General features: G+C 38.7%; 1 protein-coding gene across 3 annotated transcripts in view; it reads left to right on the plus strand.

The window, feature by feature from the left end:
* Positions 1-1,175: 1,175 nt before the first annotated feature.
* The window catches only part of LOC136677910 (solute carrier family 22 member 18-like), a 209,253-nt gene continuing 185,477 nt past the window's right edge, over positions 1,176-24,951 (plus strand). For all 3 annotated transcript variants that reach the window (XM_066655613.1, XM_066655612.1, XM_066655614.1), the window contains exon 1: positions 1,176-1,694. In XM_066655613.1, coding sequence (XP_066511710.1) covers positions 1,590-1,694 — 105 coding nt within the window. In that variant the 5' untranslated portion in view covers positions 1,176-1,589. The remainder of the gene's footprint in view (positions 1,695-24,951) is intronic.

The raw sequence follows: 24,951 nt of genomic DNA on the forward strand, positions 1-24,951 counted from the left end.
TTATATTTTTGAATACATAAGTATTTTGGTATCGCCCAAATGTAGTTAACATACTACTTAGGTCAGACCTATATGCCGAACTTGGTTGCTAGGCATGTCTACAAGTCATGTCTCAAGTCTGGAAGCTGAAGAAGTGCATGTGTGTGTGGAGTGCAGGGACTCGAAAATATTCTTACCTACAGAAGGGGGGCACTAGATATATGGATTTTTTTGATGGGTCTAAATGGCAAAACATTGACTCAGTTATTAAATATGGATATACACAAGTTATAAAAAATAATGATGTAAAAATACTTATGATGAAATCATGAAGCTGGTCCTCTCTGAGTTAGCCTGTGTGCTAGGCCTGAGAAATCTTATCACAAAAGCTCTAAAATATCAAAACACCTGCTGGATCCAAAGGCAGGGGCCTGAGTGATAGTTTTTAAACATTTATTATCAATTTGCCTTATTAGCAGGCAGCTGTGAGAAAGAACCAGCTTAAGGCCAGGTCTGAGACCTGAAGCCTGAGATTTCTATTTTATAAAACTTGAAAATGAATAAAACCAGTGATATACAAATAATGGATATTCAGCAACCTAAAATAATTACATTTTTGGAAATAATCAATGTTTGTGATGTATTTGGAAGGACAGGGAGAAGCCAGGTGTTGTTAAGGGCTGTGAGATGTGAAAAAGAAACATAATTAATGAGACGAAAAAAGAGTAAAATGTGGAGTTTAAATAAGCATGTGGAGTGTCAGCTTATGGAGTGTGTGAAAAGGGTGGAGTGATATTCTTATCACCCCTGAATACTGTATAAAAAATACTACTGTATAATGTGCCTATACTTTAATCTGCTTTAATAAAGAATAGAACCTGATCTCTTTTAACCTGAAACGTGTGTCTGTGAAATCTTTTAGACTTAATAAAGCTGTGATTTTAATTAAGCTATGATTTTTAATGAGACATTGACAAAGCTAAGTCAGGCTTCAAGGGAGAAAGCCTTTCTGACCTGACAGTTTCTAAATGAGTGCTTCAGAATCAGTTGACAAAGTTGTATGTGTAATACGACAAAAAGGCTTTACAGCCCTGTGCTTTGACTCTTACCGTAATGTGTGTAATAGCCGTGTTCGCGTTTCACGTGTTTAACTCGGTTACTATTTTCCTTTCACTCTTCGCATATTTCTACGGCTTTGTGCAACCAGGAAATAACGCTGTTGAGTTTTTCCCCCATAGGTAGCAGATAAAATTGAGTGATTTGGGGTGGGAAACCCATAAAATCTCCATGCCTGTATCAACAGGACTCATTTAATACGAATGTCGATTTTTAGTGCTTTTGGCAGTTTTAAAAATACCGCGGCTAGGATTGTGAATGTCAAAGCTCACAACGGTTAAGAACTTATATATTTTTTTAATCCATTAGTGTGTTTGCCTGTATGTTTCAGTCTAGGTTCAAAGTCCAATTCTTTCGTTGTTAGTAAGGTCGAACTACAGGGCTCTGCACTCTCAGCGGGCAAGAGCCATTTTAACGTGGTTACCAAGTGAAATAAGCTAATCTGTATCACAACAGTTACCCAGCAGTGAATACCCTGGACTGGTGATCCCAACATGGAGCCACTAACAGCCGCAAAGATCCAAAAAGTTATATATGTAACCTATATAATCAGCGCTTTGGATATCACACTTCTTTTCGTCCAGTTTTCAGTCACCCCTGTAAGTAAAATGTGTTTTGCATAAAAGACGTTCCAAATTCAGTGTTACAAATTCAGCTAAACAGTAAAAGTGTATAACATGGAGATATCAAAACAGCAAATTCAGCCTTCGTATGCTTGTTCGTCCATTATAAACCAGATAAATGTGGAATATTACTGAAGAGCGTTTGCAAACCAAAACGAAGCACAACAAATTAGAAGAGAAACCAAAAATAATTAAAATCTGAGGATGAGTTTTTTTTTTTTTTTTTTTTTTTGCTGCAGAGGTAAGATTTGCTTTTTTTTTTAATGGCTATACTAACCCAGACAGCCAGGTTACTGTGCTGTGGCTTTAGTTGCCTGTAACATCATGTAACACACCATTGTGTAGATATGTACTGTATGGCACACTAGCTTACCAATGCTGATTTTTGCATAACTAGTATACTTATTATAAGTATTCTGAGACAAATTCAAATGCTATCCTCACTGTCATTTTGTACACAGTGCACCATTCGTACAGTTCGGTGTCTTTTGCGTCCCCAGTACTGATCACTGTATTTATGTAAAAATGTAAACAATATAATGTCTGTAAATCCTACTGAAATAACAAACAATTTTCAAATGTTAAACATAATGGAGTCTACCCCAAAAATCTTATTTTATACATTTAAACTGTTTTTATTTTTCACACACTAGGGGTTTTTCACACACTTTCAGCCTTTTAATATTGTTTAAAAGTTTTTCTTAAGGCCTTTTTAAACTATAGGGTTTTTTTATTTTATCATCGATTATAAGGGTTTTCCACATGTCTCTTCAGTCACTGTCCGCCCTGTTATGTCGAAGTACTGTCTTTTTAAATGAAGAGCTGTTTTGCATACTGACATAATTTTCTGGAGGTCACATCATATTTATGAGGGGAAAACAACTGTGGAAGATGAGTGGCTAACTCCTCATGTTAATGTCTGTTTTTCCTCATTTTATCCCATCTGTCTGACATGGTCAACCACATGTCCACCCTGTTAGGAGAAATATGAGAAAAATAGTCACATTAAATAATTTCAAAATAATCATATTAAAAAGCATACATTTCACATTGTTCATAGCCTGGTCTTGCTCACACACTGGATAATGGCAAATTATATATCAGAATGTCCACCCTGTTATGGTCAACCCTGTTACCACCAAAGACCTAGCAGAGTGGACATGCACATAACAGGTTGGACATCATAGTGTTGCTATGAAGTGCATGTGTGTTTTATTATTCAATTTAGTTTGTAGTGTAAAGGCTATGTGCTTCCAGTATGGACTTCTGGGAAATAGCTCTTCTGCAGACACACATTTTCAATCTATCAATCTTCAATAACATGGATAGTCACGCTCAAATATGGCTCACAGGTGTGTCTTAACCATATATCTGTTGTCAAGGCAAAATGTTTTACTGGCGAGCCGGTTGCAAAGGGTCTGTCGGAGTTGAATGTACATGTTAGGCAGCGCTTCTCATGCAAAGAAATTGCGACTGGGCAATTGGTATCATGGGTCAGGAGTTTTAATCAGCCATTTGGAGACCTTTTGCTGTACTATTGAAACAAGCTTTGCAGTAACCCAGTAAACATTTAGCCGTTGATTCAACATTGAAATAATGTACTTGACTGCTGTCTAATCAACGTTTTCTTAAGGTTGAAAATAAAAGTTGAAACGACGTTCAAACACATGTTGAAATTACATACCTAAATGTTGTTCAGTCAGCGTTTTCTTAAGATTGAAAATGAAAGTTGAAAAGACGTTCAAACAAAGACGTTGAAAAGACGACTAACAGAGTCACATTATAGACATGCTTTTAAAGACGTTATCTCAAAGTTGAAATCACATACCTAAATATCATTCAATAAACCCTGAATTAAAGTTGAAAAGACATCCACACATAAACTTTGAAAACAATTACTTAAGTAAAAAGGCAAAATCAAAAATATAGCCATTTTAAACATTTTTTTTAATTAATAAATATCCACAAGAGGACACAAAACTGACATTTTAAAATATCAGATTTGACTTTTTTTATCTGTTTAAACCTGTTTAAATTTAATTAATATAAATATGGAAAAATAAGGAAAATTATTGTTGTTTTCAGTACACATCTTTTTTGAGAATTAAACTTGAAAATAGTGTACTGGCAGTCATATACCACAGGTTATACTGTACATGTCCATGCACAAGCTAAGTGTTCTATGAGTTTGGCAAAGGTCAAATTTCTATGCAGGGATTGAGTACATTGGTTCAGTGGAGGCATGAAAAGTTTAGTACAGGAGGTTGATCACTCGAGTCACACTCTGCAACTCCATGTTTGAAATGCATGTCTGGAGAAATGTCATGGTGTTTTCAGGTGTGCAGGGTATTAAAATTTGAAGGCGTGATACATACAGGAGGTTGTGAAGAAGGCCACATCTACTGCAATATGACAACAAACCTTAACTCAGCTTTCACCACACTCTGGCTTCCTCTGGAAACACCAATTTCCCAGTCCAGATCTTTCAGCTGAATTTTCACATATGATGTTGTAGGTTCACCCTACAGAGAAATTGAAATAGACATCGCATGACACACTAAGACATAATATCGCTTTTCTGTTGACTTTGACTATTTCAGTTGGTGTACCAACAGTTGACTTTCTCATGCTTAATGAGCTGTAAGTCAAGAAAAACAAGTTTATCTTTGTAAAGGCAGTGCCTATACATCATGAAGAAAAATGCTTTAATAATAATCCCATACCTATTAACTATCAGTTTACATTTGTGCCCCCTCGGGAGTCTGGTGTATTCTCACTGTGTCTGCATGGGTTTTCCATGGTCCAAACACACATTGGCAAGTGGATTGGCTACTCAAAACTGTCCATAGTGTGAGTGAATGTGTCGGTGTGTGGTGCCCTGTGAAGGTCTAGTGGCCTGTCTAGGGTATGTTCCCACCTCGTGCACAGTGTAGTATGTAAATATGTAAATGTTTTGTACCAACCACAACCTTGAACTGGACAAGCAGTTAAAGAAATTGAATGAATACATGAATGAAAGCACAGAAGCCACATTGATGCAATAGTTGTTAAATTATTGTTTAGGTCAAATAAGAATCTGTTAGCTTCTTTGTTGAAGTCCTCTCTCATGAGATGGTGATGTGTATTTTAGAGAGTACAGCTGTAAATCCATTGCTGAAGTGGTGAATTTTGTTCAGCCTAGCTTTGCTAGCTGTTTCTTTGCTAAAGCACTTATACTTTACCCGAATGAGTAAGTTTTATTAAGATTAAATACCACTTACCTCTGAATTTTTCAGCCTCCTCTGCTGTTTTAGTAATGCCTGCTTCCACAAACAGTTGAAAAAATCATCCACTGAAACTTATTTTGGGGCCGTATTCAAACTCAGTAACTGTTATCTGAAGGGGAGGGTCTCTCTCTCTCTCTCTCTTGTTTTGGAGGTCTACTGACGTTATTAATTGGTCCCAAAATAACTGACTTATTTAAAACACATTTTGAATGTCCACTGACGTTATCACTGGACCCAAAATAACTGACTTGTTTTAAATGCATTTCAATTGTCCAATAATTGGTCCCAAAATAACAGACTTGTATACAATGCATTTTGGACATCCAGTGTTTGGTCCTGAAATAACTGACTTGTTTAAAATACATTTTGAACGTCCATTGACGTTATCAGTTGTTCCCAAAATAGCTGACCTGTTAAAAACACATTTTGGACGTCCATTGATGTTATTAATTGGTCCAGAAATAACTGACTTGTTTAAAATGAATTTCAGACATCCAGCGATTGGTCCCGAAATAATTGACTTTTCTAAAATGCAATTTAGAGGTCCATTGATATTATTAAATGGCCCCAAAATAACTGACTTATTTAAACTTCATTTTTGGAAGTCCACTGATGTTATTAATTGGTCCCGAAATAACTGACTTGAATAAAACGCATTTTGGACGTCCAATGTTTGTCCTGAAATATCTGACTTGTTTAAAGCTCATTTTGGACGTCCATTGACGTCATTAATTTGTCCCGAAGTTAACTGACTTGTTTAAAACATATTTTGGACATCCACTGACGTTATCAGTTGGTCCCAAAATAACTGATTTGTTTAAAACTAATTTCAGACGTCCATTGAAGTCATTAATTTGTCCCAAAATAACAGACTTTTTTAAGATGTGTTTTGGATGTTCATTGATGTTATTAATTGGTCCCGAAATAACTGACTTGTTTAAAACGAATTCTGGAAGTCCATTGACGTTATTAATTGGTTTCTAATTAACTGACTTATTTAAAACACATTTTGGACATCCACTGACGTTATCAGTTGATCTTAAAATAATTGACTTGTTTAAAATGCATTTTGGATGTCAGCAGTTGGTCCCAAAATAACTGACCTGTTTAAAACGCATTTCAGACGTTCACTGACACTATCAATGGGTCCCGAAATAACTTGTTTTAAATGTATTTTGGACGTCCACTGACGGTACCACTCACCACTTAACTGGCTTATTAAGATGGATTACAGACTTTTAGACCTATTTTGAACGTCCAGGGACGTTCCTAGTTTACTGGGAAACTACCGTCTTAGTAATTCCACGCCACTTCATACTTTTCTTTTGTAAGGCACAACATTAGCTAATGAAGCTTGCAATGCTGTCTGAACTAGTCTTGTGGTACTGGGAGGTGAATTCTTCAGAACAGTAGTGGCAGCACCTCTGAATTTAACAGCTTCATACAGTTTGTGCTGCTGTTGTAAGTGGTGATATAGGCTGGTAGTACTACAGCATTTTGATACTACCTCCTTTCGGCATTCCCTGCAGATAGTCCGTTTCTGTTACTCATCTGACCGGTAAAATCCAAAACATTTCCATATAACTGAACCTCTGTTCTTGTTTTTATAGACTCCTCTTCACACTTGTCTCCATTGTGTGTGTGTGTGAGAGAGTGACCGAATGCGGGTGGGAGCAGGGCAGTCAGCAGAGCAAAGCAGAAAGCTGAGCAGAGAAGAGACTCATAATGAGAGAACAGAATGACTCTATACAAGATTTAGACTTAAAAGCAATTAAAAAACTTCAAATATTGACACAAACAATATAGCCTCACTCCATATCCCACGCTGTTCTATCCAGATATTTAATAAACCACCACCACCATTTACATTATTTACATTATATAACAACGTTGTGACAACCTATTTTTTTGGTGCCCACAATGTTGTCTGCTTGGTGCTCTTTATGTTGTCACCACATTGAAATGTAATTCCTCAGAAGGTTGTGGCAACGTTGTCTGAAACTCTCTGGGAGGTTGTGACAACATAGTACAGATTACTTTGCTGTCTTGTCCACATTGTCAGACAAAGTTATCACTAAATTCTGAGGAATTACATTTCAAATTTGTTATAATGTAGTGAGCACCAAAAATAAATATAAAATATAGCCGCAAGCGACAATTCCCGGGGTCCAAGCTGGTATTCGCTGGTAGGAGAACATTGTGCTAGCATATGAGCTGTCCTGAGATAGTAGGGGCTTTTGGGGAAGTTTGTGTAGTGTTTGTAAGGTGTTCTATGCATATGAGCTGTCCTGAGATAATAGGGGCTTTTGGGGAAGTTTGTGTAGTGGTAGGTGGTAGGAAGGTGTTCCATGCTGTTCTGGCATCTCTTTGGAGGTGTAGCATGAGATGGAGGAGTAGCGGAATTTCACCCTGGATTCTGACCCAATGTTCAGGACATCCACAAAGTATATTTAATGTGGGTGGTGGATAATTCTCAGCACTGCAGTGACACTGACATTGTGGTGATATGGCAGTGTGTGTAGTGCTCTTATGAGTGGATAAGACACAGCAGTGCTGCTAGAGATTTTAACACCTGTGTCAACTCACTGTCCACACTGAGATACATATATTTTGAGATACCCTCTCTGACTGGCAGGGGGGAAGGGAGGGGGAGAGGTGACAGTTTGTGTGTGAGAAGGAGAGGGAGGGACTAAGGGGGGATTCTGCATAGCAGGTCTGCAGGTGTGGGTATAAATGAGATATAACGGACATATATTTGATCAAGAACTAGTCCTTGGATCAAAACCCAATATAGACATATGTGGTATCATGAGAATCGTAAGAACTTGAACTTTAGTAATTGTCAAAAAAATGTGGAACTTTCATTACTGTGTGATTGTGTGAGGTATATAATGTGTGAGCAGTGCTTACTATAAACTATAAACATACTATAAACATAAAATTCGAATATCATGAAAAAGTTGATTTATTTCCATAATTCTATTCAAAAAGTTAAACTTGTATATTATACTCATTCATTACTCACAGACTGATATATGTCAAGTGTTTATTTCTTTTAATTTGATGATTATAAATGACAACTAATGAAAACCCCAAATTCAGTATGTCAGAAAATTTGAATATTGTGAAAAGGTTCAATATTGAAGACAACTAGTGCGACACTCTAATCAGTGAATTAACTCAAAACACCAGCAAAGGCCTTTAAATAGTCTCTCAGTCTAGTTCTGTAGGCTCCACAATCATGGGGAAGACTGCTGACTTGACAGTTGTCCAAAAGACGACCATTGACACCTTACACCAGCAGAGCAAGACACAAATGGTCATTACTAAAAATGCTGGCTGTTCACAGAACTCTGTGTCCAAGCACATTAATAGAGATTAATTAAAAGAGGAGCCTTTTAATCAGTTATTGTCCAATTGTTTGGTGGATTTAGTCCATGATAGACATGCTCCTTTAGAGTATGGTCTTACATATGCCTATAAAGTTTGGTCTGGATTGGGCTTCTTTTCTTGGAGTTATAGATGAAAGAATCTATAAAGCAGCTCACACTTCAGTTTATTGACATGTTGTAACAACATAATGTTAAAAAGTCATACTTTTTTTAAAGATTATTTATCTCCAGACTCTACAGATTCCAACAAGACCAATTGTTTGGGAATAGCATTAGATTCCACGGACTAGTTCGAAAACCTCAATTTTCAAACAACTGGCCATTGAGAAAAAACAATACATTTCTTGACAATACTTGCTATTACAAAGTTGTTAGGCAATATAAAGAGTACAGAGTCCAGCAAACTGCATGTCAATATGCTTAATTTTCGCTGAGATATTACATATTTTCTTGTTATAGCGCCCCCTAGTGGCTATCATTACGAAACGTCTTCTGCTCTTAGGAAGTGCGTCCATGGACATGCCAGTCAAGTATCATAATGATTGACCTTTGTCAAGCTTGTCAGGGAGCTGCTGAGTTCTGATTGGCCGATGACGTTACAATTTGGCGAGTATCGACTTGTCCTTTATTTTCCACTTAGAGCCTTGCCTAAAGCAGCTGTATTCCAAGCGGCGGACCGATCGGACTTGCGGATGTTGAGATATGAATTTCTAGTATTTAGAGCGCCCCCTATGTGAATTTTCGCATCACCGACGACATGCTACCTCAAAATCATGTCCCTAAGCAGAATCTGAAATTGCAACCCATTTGAGTAAAGTATGCAGAAGTAACAGCTGTTCATGTAAAAAGGGCGATAAGCCGATAAGGTTCATTTGCATATGGCAGCTACATTGAATTTAAATGTCAACGTTTTTTCGATGATTATTAAGCTTCAGACTCCTGCGAACGTTTTGACACCAAGCTCAAGAAAATTGGACAAAAATCTACGGACTAGTACGCAAAAGTAGGTTTTGCAAATTATGCAAAATAGCAAAAAATCTAAGTGGGCGGAGCTTAGTGGTTGCATCGACCTTTTTGATTCAGCAGGACTCAAGGAATCAGGGGAAAATAAATTTCGTCTCTACGCCTCACGTGGTAGAAGCCCCGTAAGAAAAGGTGTTGTCCTTCGCTGTAGCGCCCCCATGAGGCCAGTCAGTCTGATTTTTTGCGCCTGAGTAGCGGGAGGGTTTACTAACTACTGGCCAAGCCTCAAGTCTGTACGCCTTACGGTTTGGGCTGTGCGATCACTTTTAGTGCAGAAAAAGAAACGGAAGAATAATAAGAAAAATCCTAACAATTATAATAGGGTTTCAAGCACTTCGTGCTCGAACCCCTAAATATAGCCGCAAGCGGCAATTAACGGGGTTCTCGCTTAAGAGGCCTGTTTGGAAGCAATAGGCCTACATCGCTGACATGCTACCTTTAAAAGCATTTCTATAAGTAGAATCTGAAATTTGAACCCATTTGAGTAAAGTATGAAGGAGTTAGAGATGTTCAAGTAAAACCTGTGATAAGCTGAAGAGGTTCACTTGCATATGGCGGCCATCTTGAATCAAAATGTCAACATTCGTTCTATAATTACCTAGGGACAGACGCATGTGAACGTTTTGGCACCAAGCTCAAGGGAATTGGTCAAAAAGTCAAAGACTTATTGACAAAAGTATATTTTGCAAATTATGCAAATTAGCTCAAACTCTAAGTGGGCTGAGCTAAATGATCCAATAGCAAATTAGTTTGTCTAAAGCCGAGGAATAAGGGAAAAAAAAGATTTCATCTATAGGCCTTACGGTGTAGGAGACATAGACCTCAATGCTTTTCCCTTTGCTATAGCGCCACCATCTGGCCAAAGAGTGTCATCTTCCTTGGCTGAGTCATTTCACACCTGCTGGATGTTGCTGCCAAGGGAGGTGTTTCTGGGCCTTATGGTCTTTGCTCCACATTGCATTTTGCATAATGTATCAGAGCCACTGTAGTTCAACAGCACAATGTATAGTTTTAGACTGCCATCTGCTGGTGAGAAATAACTACTTTCACATATATTTAGCTCTGCCATGAATGCACATATAGAAACATTTGAGCGTGTAATCCTATGTGGATATTTACCTAACATGGACATATGTGGTATTAGCTGAATCCTAAGGATCCGAACTTTAATACTGATCAAAAATTGTTGCCTTGCGCCCAATGATTCCAGGTAGGCTCTGGACCCACCGCGACCCTGAACTGGATAAGGGTTACAGATAATGAATGAATGAATGAATTAAAAAATTGTTGCACTTTTATTACTATGTAGCTTACAGGCCCCTCACAATAAGAGAGATCTAGCATGAATTCCACAAGTCAAATATATGCTATATTTGTACACTAATATACACCTATAACTTTCCCCAAAAATTTTAAAACTTCACATGCTTGATCAGACTGAGGAGCAGATGTCATAATTAAGTTGGTGTGCCACTGCATTCCTAGATGGCGCTATAACATAAAAAAGCCAATTAAATCAGTTTTTGTCCAATTGTAGCGCCCCCTTTTGGTAAATTTTGATCATGTTGTACATACTTCTTCAGGGTAGGACCATACATACGTCTGTCATAGTTGGTCTTGATTAGATTTAATTTGTTTGAGTTATAGCTAAAAGAATGTTTAAAGCTCCACACGCTTAAATTAATTGTTTTATTACAACAAAAGTTTGTCCAAATGTTGAACTTTTTTTGATAATTATTTACCTTCAGACTCTGCAGATTCCAACAAGGTCAACTGTTTGGGAATATCGCAAAATTCCACGGACTAGTTCGAAAAGGTTCAATTTTGAACATTTGGAAACAGAGAAAAAGCAAAGCATTTTTTGACAACACTTGCAATTACAAAGTTGTTAGGCCCTCTGCAGAGTATAAAAAGATGCAAACTGCGTGTCAATATGCTTAATTTTCACAGAGATATATAATATTTTCTTGATATAGCGCCCCCTAGTGGCTATCGTTATGACAATTTTTCTGCTCTTAGGAAGTCCTACCAGGGACATACCAGTCAAATCCCATGATGATTGGACCTTGTTAAGGTTGTCAAACAGCTGATGACAGCTGATTGGTCGATGACAATCACAATTTTGCTCGAATCGAGTTGTCCTTAATTTTCCCTCAACAGCCTTGCCCATAGAAGCAGCATGCCAAGCGGCGGTCCGATCCACCTCACGGATGCTGAGATATAAACTTGAAGCATTTACAGCGCCCTCTATATGAATATTGGCTTCTCCTTTGAGAAGCTATCTCAGAATCATTTCTGGAAGTTGAATATGAAATGTAAACACACTTGAGTAAAGCATGAATTTGTTATAGATTTTTAAGTAAAACATAAAATAAGCCGAAAAGGTTCATTTGCATATGGTGGCCATCTTAAGTCGAAATTTCAAAGTTTTTTTGATAATTATTAAGCTACAGGCTCCGGCGAAAATTTTGACACCAAGCTCAAGAAAATTGGACAAAAATCCACGGAGGAGTACACAAAAGTAGGTTTTGCAAATTATGCAAAATAGCAAAAAATCTAAGTAGGCGGAGCTTAGTGGTTGTATGTACCTTTTTGATTTGTCAGGACCCAAGGAATCAAGGAAAAAAAAGATTTCGTCTGTACGCCACACGGGGTGGAAGATCTTTTAATGAAAGCGTTTTCCTTCGCTGTAGCGCCCCCTTGAGGCCAATTGGGCTGATATTTTGCGCCTGAGTAGCGAGACCGACTACTACCTATTGACCAAGTCTCAAGTCTCTAGGCCTTACGGTTTGGGCTGTGTGATTCGTTTTATGGCAGAAAAAGAAAAAGAATAATAAATATAGCCGCAAGCGACAATTCCCGGGGTCCAAGCTGGTATTCGCTGGTAGGAGAACAATGTGCTAGCGTATGAGCTGTCCTGAGATAGTAGGGGCTTTTGGGGAAGTTTGTGTAGTGTTTGTAAGGTGTTCTATGCATAAGAGCTGTCCTGAGATAGTAGGGGCCTTTGGGGAAGTTTGTGTAGTGTTTGTAAGGTGTTCTATGCATAAGAGCTGTCCTGAGATAGTAGGGGCTTTTGGGGAAGTTTGTGTAGTGTTTGTAAGGTGTTCTATGCATATGAGCTGTCCTGAGATAATAGGGGCTTTTGGGGAAGTTTGTGTAGTGTTTATAAGGTGTTCCATGCTGTTCTGGCATCTCTTTGGAGGTGTAGCATGAGATGGAGGAGTAGTGGATGACAGAGACAGCACAGAGCACAGAAGTCACTCTGGAGTTGCACTCTGGTTTCTCACCCTAATGTTCAGGACCCCCAAACAGCAGATATGATGTGGAGTTGCTTGTACTCGAGTCTGTCATCAGTGGCAGTGTTTGGTTGTGGACTATTCTCTGTCCAGCAGTGTTGCTGAGGGATTTAAAATGCCAATACCTGAGTCATACCTGCTGTATGGAGGTATGGGTGTCCAGACCATTGAAGAGCAGGGTGAAAGCGAGCAGTCTTTGCAGAGCAGGAGCGTAGCATATGACAGTTCCTGATACAGGAGCCACACTTGAATATAGATTTAGTAGTGCTGTAAAATGTGATCCTTGGTGCTCTGGATTGTAAGAAGAAGGGGTAGTAGATGAGTGGGTGAATTTCTGTTCTGCAGGCAGGTGAACATGGGGCTTGGGTTACAGAGACAGCACAGAGCACAGAACTGACTCTGGAATTTCACCCTGGATTCTGACCCAATGTTCAGGACATCCACAAAGTATATTTAATATGGGTGGTGGATAATTCTCAGCACTGCAGTGACACTGACATTGTGGTGATAGGTCAGTGTGTGTAGTGCTCTTATGAGTGGATAAGACACAGCAGTGCTGCTAGAGATTTTAACACCTGTGTCAACTCACTGTCCACACTGAGATACATATATTTTATTGGTCAAACTTATAAATTCAGACACAGTTGCTCATACATTGTCAGCATTGTATTTTGACATTGTGATGCTATGTCAGTGTTTATTGTGCTCTCATGAGTGGATCAGACAGAACAGTGCTGCTGGATAATTTTAAAACCTGTGTCCACTCACTGTCTACACTGTTACACACACATACTCTGTTGGTCCACATTATAGATAAAAAAGGCAGAGACAGTAGGTCATACATTTTCAGCATATCTGCTTTGTAGGTGTCCTGACCATTGAAGAACATGTGAAAGGGAGCAATGAAAGTATGCAGAGCAAGAGGTGCACCCCTTTCTGTAAAGTGCTCCTTCGGACAGTGGAGCTGAAAACTTGGACACTGAAACAAAAATAAGGAACCAATCATGATGTTATTGTTGATTTGTTTAGATATGTTTTCAATTGTCTCTGTCCTCTGGCCCTCTCTGACTGGCAGGGGGGAGGGGAGGGGGAGAGGTGACAGTCTGTGTGTGAGAAGGAGAGGGAGGGGCTGAGGGGGGAATCTGCATAGGTAGTCTGCAGGGGTGGGTATAAATGAGATATAACGGACATATATTTGATCAAGAACTAGTCCTTGGATCAAAACCCAATATAGACATATGTGGTATCATGAGAATCGTAAGAACCTGAACTTTAGTAATTATCAAAAAAAATGTGGAACTTTCATTACTGTGTGATTGCAGCCTCTGCTTAAATAGAGATGTGCAGCTTGCCGTTGAAACATCACATAAAAAACAGCTGTAACTCAAAAATGCTTTAGGCATATGTTATGAAAATGCACAAGGTCCTTTTCCATGATGTTCAGAATATATCTATCTCATCTTGCTGGTACTGCATCTCTAGGTGGCGGTGTAATCAATTAATAACCTGTGCAACCAGTTGCTGTCTAATTGTAGCGCCCCCTTTCTGTGCAATGTGGTCACATTTGGCACACTACTTCAGAGTAATGACGTACATATGTGTACCAAGTTGTGTTTGATTTGGGTGAAGTTTGTTGTAGTTATAGCTCAAAGACTGCATCGAGGCCCGCCCATGCATATTTGTTAAATAACTGCCACAACAGCGTGTCAAAAGTTCTAGATTTTTTTGATAATTATTTACCTACAGGCTATACAGACTTCAAAAATACCAGTTGTTTATTGATAAGACAAATTTCCAGGGAGGAGTGCGAAAAGCTCCATTTTCACATACCTGACTATTGTGGATAAACTATGCATTTTTTGACAATAGTTGTAACTACAAAGTTGTAAGGCAATTTGCAGAGTATGAAATAAAGCAAACTGCTTGTTAATATGTTTATATTTCGCTGAGATATTCCATATTTGCATGTTGATAAATTTAATTGCGCCCCCTAGTGGCTATCGTTATGAAACATTTTATGTGCTCAGGAAGTGGGGCCATGGACATACCATGCAAGTGTCATGATGATAGGACCTTGTTAAGGTCATGAAACAGCTGCTGAAATTTGATTGGCCGATGGCGGACTTGTTTTTTTGAATATGACATCATCGTCATATAACCTGTGTCAGCTCATCACACACCACATGCATACCAAGCGGCATGTCAATGGGACAATCCTGTGAAGCTTAACAAATTCTTTGCTGTTATAGCGCCCCCTAGGCTTGCAGTTGCACAACCAAGTACTCATGTCTTCCGGCCCTTATAGGGATCAAGCATGTGAAGTATCGTAGCAATTAGAGAAAGCGTTTGCGAGTTATAGCTGTATTTGTCTGATTTTTGGAACACGAGCTGTACCCCTGTATTTGGGCGGAGTCTGGAAGCCAAGCAGTAATGAAATTCCAACTTTTTTTGGATAATTATTAAAGTTCAGGTTCTTAGGATTCTGCTGATACCACATATGTCCATATTGGGTACATTTCCAGAGACTAGTTCGCGCTCAAAAATGTGTGCGATTTTGCATATTATACAAATTAGCTCAAAATCTAAGTAGGCGGAGCTTATGGGTTCTTGAGGCTTTTTTGTAGGGTCTGACCAGAGGAATCTGGGAAAAAAAGAATTTCGTTTCTACGCCACACGGGGTAGGAGATATAGGGAGCGACGCGGAACGCGTCGCTATAGCGCCACCATCAGGCTGATCGGGCTGATTTTTTGGGCCTGAGTAGCGGGAGGGTTTACTACCAGTTGACCAAACGACAAGTCTGTAGGACCTACGGTTTGGGCTGCCCATCGCGTTTCATCGGAGAAAAAGAAGAAAAAAAAAGCGGAAAAAACAGAACAAAAACAATAGGGCTCCAGCACTTGCAGTGCTTGGACCCCTAATAACAAATTAAAATCAGAACAAACACAATAGGGTTTCAAGCACTTCGTGCTCGAACCCCTAAATATAGCCGCAAGCGGCAATGGCATGGTCCTAACACGAATGGGCCTAATTGGGACCTTTGGCCAGTCTGAGAGGTCAATGAGGCCTTAGGACACATGAACCATTTAGGCCAAACAAGGTAAAAATGAATGTATGATTTTATTATACCTTCAACTAGCAGCTATCATTTTGAAATGTCTCATGTACTTAGGAAGTGCCCCTGTAAATATTTCTTTATGATTGGGCCTTGTTGGGCCTTTCAAATAGCTGCTGAAACCTCAGTGGCCAATGGCAGCCATTGTGTATAGTAAATATCAACAACAACATAGAATCTGATTAAGTACATCACTCACTAACTGCATGTCACGTGTCCATGAGGTGTCCATTAAAGCAAGGATCTGCACAATGAGGCCTTAGTGTTGGTGTAAGGAGCATCAGTACAGAGAGACCATAAGCAGTTTTGGGCAGTGAGGCTTCACGAGTGCTAATGAACCATTTGTTTTAGTTTAGCAAAGGACATGATATGACTGGTGAGCACTGTTTTTAATATTATGATAAATATTTTTGTTCATATGTTATGACCTTTGACCTTTACAGAGAAATAAGTTCTTGAATGTAGATGAAAAAAGCAATATTTGGTCTTAGAGTGCCACCTGCTGGTGAAACAATTTACTACTGTCCCATAGAGGAGCTGAGCTGTTACAAATGCACAAACAGATTATTTAAACAGCTACTGCTCTGTGAATATTTCACTCACATGGACATATATGGTATCAGAGGAATCCTAAGGACCTGAACTTTAATTATTGATAATAAAATGTGGAACATTCATCACTATGTGGCTTACAGGCCCCTCCCAATTACAGAAATCCAGCATGAACACAGAAACTGCACATAACATGTAATTGTCTAATTGTAGCTCTCCCTTTTGATGGATTTGTGTCATATTTTACAGGCTCCTTCAGGGTAAGACTCTACATATGTATGTAAATTGTGGTCTTGATTGGGCTTCATTTGTTTGAGTTACAGCTGAAAGAATGTAAAAACTCAGCACGCTTCGACTAATTGATTTATTGTTTCAACAGTGTGTCCAAATGTTGTACTTTTTTGGATAATTATTTACCTACAGACTCTGCAGATTCCAACAAAGTCAATTGTTTTGGAATAGAGTCAAATTTCACGGACTAGTTCACAAAAGTTCAATTTTGAACAACTGGCTATTGTGAAAAAACGATGCATTTTCTGACAACACTTGCAATTACAAAGATGTCAGGCCCTCTACAGAGTATACAATGAAGCAAACTGAGTGTCAATATGCTTAATTTTCGGTGAGATATATCATATTTTCTTGATATAGCGCCCCCTAGAGGCTATCGTTACGACAATTTTTATGCACTTAGGAAGTTTCCCCTGGGATGTACCAATCAATTTTCATGATGATTGGACTTTGTTAAGGTACTCAAACAGCTGCTGAATTCTAATTGGCCGATGACGATCACAATTTTGCCCGAATCGCGTTGTCCTTAATTTTCCACTTATAGCCTTCCCATCAGAAGCAGCATGCCAAAGGACGGTCCGATCTGCTTTACGGATGCTGAGATATAAACTTGTAGCATTTACAGCGCCCCCTATAGGTATATTGGTTCCTCCTTTGACAGGCTACCTCAAAATTATGTCAGGAAGTCAAATATGAAATTTTAACACATTTGAGTAGAGTATGAAATTGTTATGAATTTTTAAGTAAAACATACGAAAAGCCGAAGAGGGTCATTTGCATATGGCGGCCATCTTGAATCGAAATTCTAACATTTTTTGGATAATTATTGACCTGAAACCTCCTGTGAACATTTTGGCACCATGCTTAAGGGAAATGGACTAAAATCCCCGGACTAGTTCGCAAAAGTAGATTTAGCAAATTATGCTCTTTATCACTAATTTCTAGTGGGCGGAGCAAAAATTTGATTAACCCGTTTTTGATACATCAAGGATCAACGAATCAGGGAAAAAAAGAATTTTGTTTCTACACCCCAGGGTTTAGGAGATATGGACCTAAACGCGTTTGGCTTTGCTATAGCGCCACCTTGAGGCCAAGAAGTGTAATTTTATTTGGCTGAGTCATTTCACACCTGTTCTACCTAGCTGCCAAGTATGGAGTCTCTAGGCCTTACGGTCTTGGCTCCACATTGCGTTTTAGCCAAGATAAAGAATAATAATAATAATAAATATAGCCGCAAGCGGCAATTAACGGGGTTCTCGCTTAACAGGCCTGTTTGGAAGCAATAGGCCTACATCGCTGACATGCTACCTTTAAAAGCATTTCTATAAGTAGAATGTGAAATTTGAACCCATTTGAGTAAAGTATGAAGGAGTTAGAGATGTTCAAGTAAAACCTGTGATAAGCTGAAGAGGTTCATTTGCATATGGCGGCCATCTTGAATCAAAATGTCAACATTCGTTCTATAATTACCTAGGGTCAGACTCATGTGAACGTTTTGGCACCAAGCTCAAGGGAATTTGTCAAAAATTCAAAGACTTATTGACAAAAGTATATTTTGCAAATTATGCAAATTAGCTCAAAATCTAAGTGGGCTGAGCTAAATGATCCAATAGCAAATTAGTTTGTCTAAAGCAAAGGAATAAGGGGAAAAAAAAGATTTCATCTATAGGCCTTACGGTGTAGGAGATATAGACCGCAATGCTTTTCCCTTTGCTATGGCGCCACCATCTGGCCAAAGAGTGTCATTTTCCTTGGCTGAGTCATTTCACACCTGCTGGATGTTGCTGCCAAGGGAGGTGTTTCTGGGCCTTATGGTCTTTGCTCCACATTGCATTTTGCATGTCTCAGAGCCACTGTAGTTCAACAGCACAATGTATAGTTTTAGACTGCCATCTGCTGGTGAGAAATAACTACGTTCACATATATTTAGCTCTGCCATGAATGCACATATAGAAACATTTGAGCGTGTAATCCTATGTGGATATTTACCTAACATGGACATATGTGGTATCAGCTGAATCCTAAGGATCCGAACTTTAATACTGATCAAAAAATTGTTGCCTTGCGCCCAATGATTCCAGGTAGGCTCTGGACCCATCGCGACCCTGAACTGGATAAGCGGTTACAGATAATGAATGAATGAATGAATGAAAAAATTGTTGCACTTTTATTACTATGTAGCTTACAGGCCCCTCACAATAAGAGAGATCTAGCATGTATTCCACAAGTCAAATATATGCTATATGTGTACACTAATATACACCTATAACTCAAAAACGCTTTCCCCAAAAATTTTAAAACTTCACATGCTTGATCAGACTGAGGAGCAGATGTCATAATTAAGTTGGTGTGCCACTGCATTCCTAGATGGCGCTATAACATAAAAAAAACAATTTAATCAGTTGTTGTCCAATTGTAGCGCCCCCTTTTGGTAAATTTTGATCATATTGTACATACTTCTTCAGGGTAGGACCATACATACGTCTGTCAAGGTTGGTCTTGATTAGACTTAATTTGTTTGAGTTATAGCTAAAAGAATGTTTAAAGCTCCACACGCTTCAATTAATTGTTTTATTACAACAAAAGTTTGTCCAAATGTTGAACTTTTTTTGATAATTATTTACCTACAGACTCTGCAGATTCCAACAAGGTCAACTGTTTGGGAATATCGCAAAATTCCACGGACTAGTTCGAAAAGCTTCAATTTTGAACAATTTAAAATTGAGAAAAAACGAAGCATTTTTTGACAACATTTGCAATTACAAAGTTGTTAGGCCCTCTGCAGAGTATAAAAAGAAGCAAACTGCGTGTCAATATGTTTAATTTTCACAGAGATATATAATATTTTCTTGATATAGCACCCCCTAGTGGCTATCGTTATGACAATTTTTCTGCTCTTAGGGAGGCCTCCCAGGGACATATCAGTCAAATCCCATGATGATTGGACCTTGTTAAGGTTGTCAAACAGCTGCTGACAGCTGATTGGTCAATGACGATCACAATTTTGCCCGAATCGAGTTGTCCTTAATTTTCCCTCTACAGCCTTGCCCATAGAAGCAGCATGCCAAGCGGCGGTCCAATCCACCTTACGGATGCTGAGATATAAACTTGAAGCATTTACAGCGCCCCCTATATGAATATTGGCTTCTCCTTTGACGTGCTACCTCAGAATCATGTCTGAAAGTTGAATATGAAACGTAAACACATTTGAGTAAAGCATGAATTTGTTATAGATTTTTAAGTAAAACATAAAATAAGCCGAAAAGGTTCATTTGCATATGGCGGCCATCTTGAATCGAAATTTCAATTTTTTTTGATAATTATTGATCTACAGGCTCTTGTGAACATTTTGACACCAAGCTCAAGAAAATTGGACAAAAATCCACGGAGGAGTACACAAAAGTAGGTTTTGCAAATTATGCAAAATAGCAAAAAATCTAAGTAGGCGGAGCTTAGTGGTTGTATGTACCTTTTTGATTCGGCAGGACCCAAGGAATCAGGGAAAAAAAAGATTTCGTCTCTACGCCACACGGGGTGGAAAATCTTTTAATGAAAGCATTTTTATTCGCTGTAGCGCCCCCTTGAGGTCAATTGGGCTGATATTTTGCGCCTGAGTAGCGAGACCGACTACTACCTATTGACCAAGTCTCAAGTCTCTAGGCCTTACGGTTTGGGCTGTGCAATTCGTTTTATGGCAGAAAAAGAAGAATAATAATAATAATAATAAATATAGCCGCAAGCGACAATTAACGGGGTTCTCGCAGAATAGGCCTGTTTGGGAAAAAATAGGCCTACATCGCTGATATGGTACCCTTAAAATCATGTCCTTAAGTAGAATCTGAAATTTGAACCCATTTGAATAAAATATGGAGGAGTTACAGACGCTCAAGTAAAACATACGATAAGCCGAAGAGTTTCATTTGCACATGGCAGCCTTCTTGAATCGAAATGTCAACATTCATTCTATAATTAGACATGGTCAGACTCTTGTGAACGTTTTGGCACAAAGCTCAAGAGAATTGGACAAAAATTCACAGACTAGTGGAAAAAAGTAAGTTTAGCTAATTATGCATATTAGCTCAAAATCTAAGTGGGCGGAGGTAAATGGTCCAAAAGGCAGATTAGTTTGAATTAAGCCAAGGAATCAGGGAAAAAAAAGATTTCGTCTCTAGGCCTTAGGGTTTGGGAGATATAGACCTCAATGCTTTTCCATTTGCTATAGCGCCACCATGTGGCCAAAGAGTGTCATTTTCCTTGGCTGAGTCATTTCACACCTGCTGTACCTTGCTGGCAAGTGTGGTGTTTCTTAGCCTTTCAGTCTTTGCTCCACATTGCATTTGGCATAACAACTCACATCCACAGCAAAATGTGTAGTCTTAGACTGCCATCTGCTGATGAGAAATAAGTACTTTCCAATATTTATGGCTCAGATATAAATGCATATACAAAACTATTTGAGCGTGTACTACTATGTGAATATTTAGCGAAAATGGACATATGTGGTATCAGCTGAAACCTAAGGATCTGAACTTTAATAATTATCAAAAAAAACTTGCACTTTTATTACTATGTAGCATGTATTCCACAAGTAAAATAGATGCTATATATGGACACATATATACAGCTATAACTCAAAAACGCTTTCACCAAAAATTTCAAAATTTCACAAGCTTGATAAGCCTGAGGACCAGAGGTCATAATTAAATTGGGGTGCCACTGCAATCCTAGATGGCGCTATAACACAAAAAAATTTTTTTAATAAGTTATTGTCCAATTGTAGCGCCCCCTTTGGGTGGATTTAGGCCATAAGAGACATGCTCCTTCAGGGTATGGTCTTACATAATCCTATAAAGTTTGGTCTGGATTGGGCTTCTTTTCTTGGAGTTATAGATGAAAGAACCTATAAAGCAGCTCACACTTCAGTTTATTGACATGTTGTGACAACACAATGTTAAAAAGTCATACTTTTTTTTAAAGATTGTTTACCTACAGACTCTACAGATTCCAACAAAACCAATTGTTTGGGAATAGCTTCAGATTCCACGGACTAGTTCGAAAACCTCAATTTTCAAACAACTGGCCATTGAGAAAAAACAATACATTTCTTGATAATACTTGCTATTACAAAGTTGTTAGGCAATATAAAGAGTACAGAGGCCAGCAATCTGCATGTCAATATGCTTAATTTTCGCTGAGATATTACATATTTTCTTGTTATAGCGCCCCCTAGTGGCTATCGTTACGAAACGTCTTCTGCTCTTAGGAAGTGCGTGCATGGACATGCCAGTCAAGTATCATAATGATTGACCTTTGTCAAGCTTGTCAGGGAGCTGCTGAGATCTGATTGGCTGATGACGTTACAATTTGGCGAGTATCGACTTGTCCTTTATTTTCCACTTAGAGCCTTGCCTAAAGCAGCTGTATGCCAAGCGGCGGACCGATCGGACTTGCGGATGCTGAGATATGAATTTCTAGTATTTAGAGCGCCCCCTATGTGAATTTTCGCACCACCAACGACATGCTACCTCAAAATCATGTCCCTAAGCAGAATCTGAAATTGCAATCCATTTGAGTAAAGTATGCAGAAGTAACAGCTGTTCATGTAAAACGGGCGATAAGCCGATAAGGTTCATTTGCATATGCCAGCTACATTGAATTGAAATGTCAACGTTTTTTTGATGATTATTAAGCTTCAGACTCCTGCAAACGTTTTGACACCAAGCTCAAGAAAATTGGACAAAAATCCACGGACTAGTACGCAAAAGTAGGTTTTGCAAATTATGCAAAATAGCAAAAAATCTAAGTGGGCGGAGCTTAGTGGTTGTATCGACCTTTTTGATTCGACAGGACCCAAGGAATCAGGGGAAAAAAAATTTCGTCTCTACGCCTCACGTGGTAGGAGCCCCGTAAGAAAAGGCGTTGTCCTTCGCTGTAGCGCCCCCATGAGGCCAATCAGTCTGATTTTTTGCGCCTGAGTAGCGGGAGGGTTTACTACCTACTGACCAAGCCTCAAGTCTGTAGGCCTTACGGTTTGGGCTGTGCGATCGTTTGTAGTGCAGAAAAAGAACCGGAAAAATAATAATAATAATAATAATAAAAAATATAGCCGCAAGCGACAATTAACGGGGTTCTCGCAGAATAGGCCTGTTTGGAAAAAATAGGCCTACATCGCTGATATGGTACCCTTAAAATCATGTCCTTAAGTAAAATCTGAAATTTGAACCCATTTGAATAAAGTATGGAGGAGTTACAGACGTTCAAGTAAAACATACGATAAGCCGAAGAGGTTCATTTGCACATGGCAGCCATCTTGAATCGAAATGTTAACATTCATTCTATAATTAGACATGGTCAGACTCTTGTGAACGTTTTGGCACAAAGCTCAAGAGAATTGGACAAAAATTCACAAACTTGTGGAAAAAAGTAAGTTTAGCTAATTATGCATATTAGCTCAAAATCTAAGTGGGCGGAGGTAAATGGTCCAAATGGCAGATTAGTTTGAATTAAGCCAAGGAATCAGGGAAAAAAAAGATTTCGTCTCTACGCCACACGGCGTGGAAAATCCTTTAATGAAAGCGTTTTCTGTCGCTGTAGCGCCCCCTTGAGGCCAATCAGGCTGATATTTTGCGCCTGAGTAGCGGGAGGGTTTACTATCTTTTGACCAAGTATGAAGTCTGTAGGCCTTACGGTTTGGGCTGTGCGATCCGTTTTAAGGCAGAATTTTTGTTCGGAATAATAATAATAATAATAATAATAATAATAAATATAGCCGCAAGCGGCGATTTACGGCTTCCTCGCTGTCCATGCAATGCATTTGCTTACTTTTGCCACTTTGAGATCATACACAACATTGCATACTCACTGCTAACTTAGGAGATCCAAAATTTCTGATTTTGATCTGTCTGTGAGCCTCAAGCACCATTGCTAAGCATTATGAGATGGGTGGTGGATTATTCACAGTGCAACACTGCCATCTGGTGGTGATGTTTTGTACTGGACCTTATAGATCAAACCAAGCAGTGCTGTTGGAGCTTTACCCACATACATTTGAACATGAACTACAATCTGAATTATGACCTGATATGCACATATCAGCAGAATCACAAGAACCTGAACCTTAATGATTATTAAAATAATGTGGAATTCCATTACTGCATGGCATCCAGATGCTACTAAAAGAGGTCTGTGACTTGCCTTAAAAATATCACACATGAACAGCTGTAACTAAAAAATGCTTTTGTCAATTGTTATGAAACGTCACAAGCTTCTTTCATATGTGCTCCAAAACAAATCATTACATTTTGTTAATAATAAGATAAGATAAGATAATCCTTGGATGATGGGCTCCCAGCCCTCTTCACTGCACAGTGTGTATCAGTCTGTCACTGCCTGAGAGACAGTGGGTAGCACCGACCTCAGTATAACCCATGCATCACTACTTACAACATATACACAATAAGTATGTATGTATATGCTATACAGGTACACATATACAGCTTGTGTATATATATATATATATATATATTCATATGTTACATCAATTTGTAAATGTTGGAAAAATATATATTTTAATTATTATTTTTATTATTAACTACTGTTGTCTCTTAGTAAAGCTATTAGAATCTGTGAGAGCGAATGAGAGAGAGAGAGAGAGAGAGAGAGAGAGAGAGAGAGAGAGAGAGATAAGAGGCAGAGAGCATGTCAGAAGGAATAGGAGGGAAGGGGGGAAGGGGGACTCTTCAATAATGCCTTTGAATACATTGCTGAGAATAACTCACATATGTTTGACCGCGAACTAGTCTGTGCTTAATGACTTAATATGGACATATGTGGTATCAGCAGAATCACAAGAACCTGAACTTTAATAATTATCAAAAAAAAGTTGAAATTTCATTACTGCGTGGCATCCAGGCTCTGCTTAGCACTGGTGTGTAACTTGCATTCTAAACATGACACATAAAGAGCTGTAAGTCAAAAATGCTTTTGCCAAATGTTATGAAAAAACACAAGCTTCTTTCATATGTGCTTCAGAACAGATCAATACATTTTGTTGGTACTGCATCCATAGGTGGCGCTATAACAAATTAAAAAACATATTTTTAAGTAGTTTTTCCAATTCTAGCACCCCCTGTATGTGCATTTTGATCATAATTGATACACTTCTTCAGAGTCATACCATGCACATGTGTACCAATTTTGGTTTGATTTGAGTGAAGTTTGAATGAGTTATAGCTAAAAGAGTGCATTGGGCTCCGCCCATTTGTGTTCGTTGACGTATTGCAGCAACAGCGTGTCCAAAT

The sequence above is a fragment of the Hoplias malabaricus genome, chromosome Y (assembly GCF_029633855.1).
Source record: "Hoplias malabaricus isolate fHopMal1 chromosome Y, fHopMal1.hap1, whole genome shotgun sequence".
Taxonomy (NCBI): domain Eukaryota; kingdom Metazoa; phylum Chordata; class Actinopteri; order Characiformes; family Erythrinidae; genus Hoplias; species Hoplias malabaricus.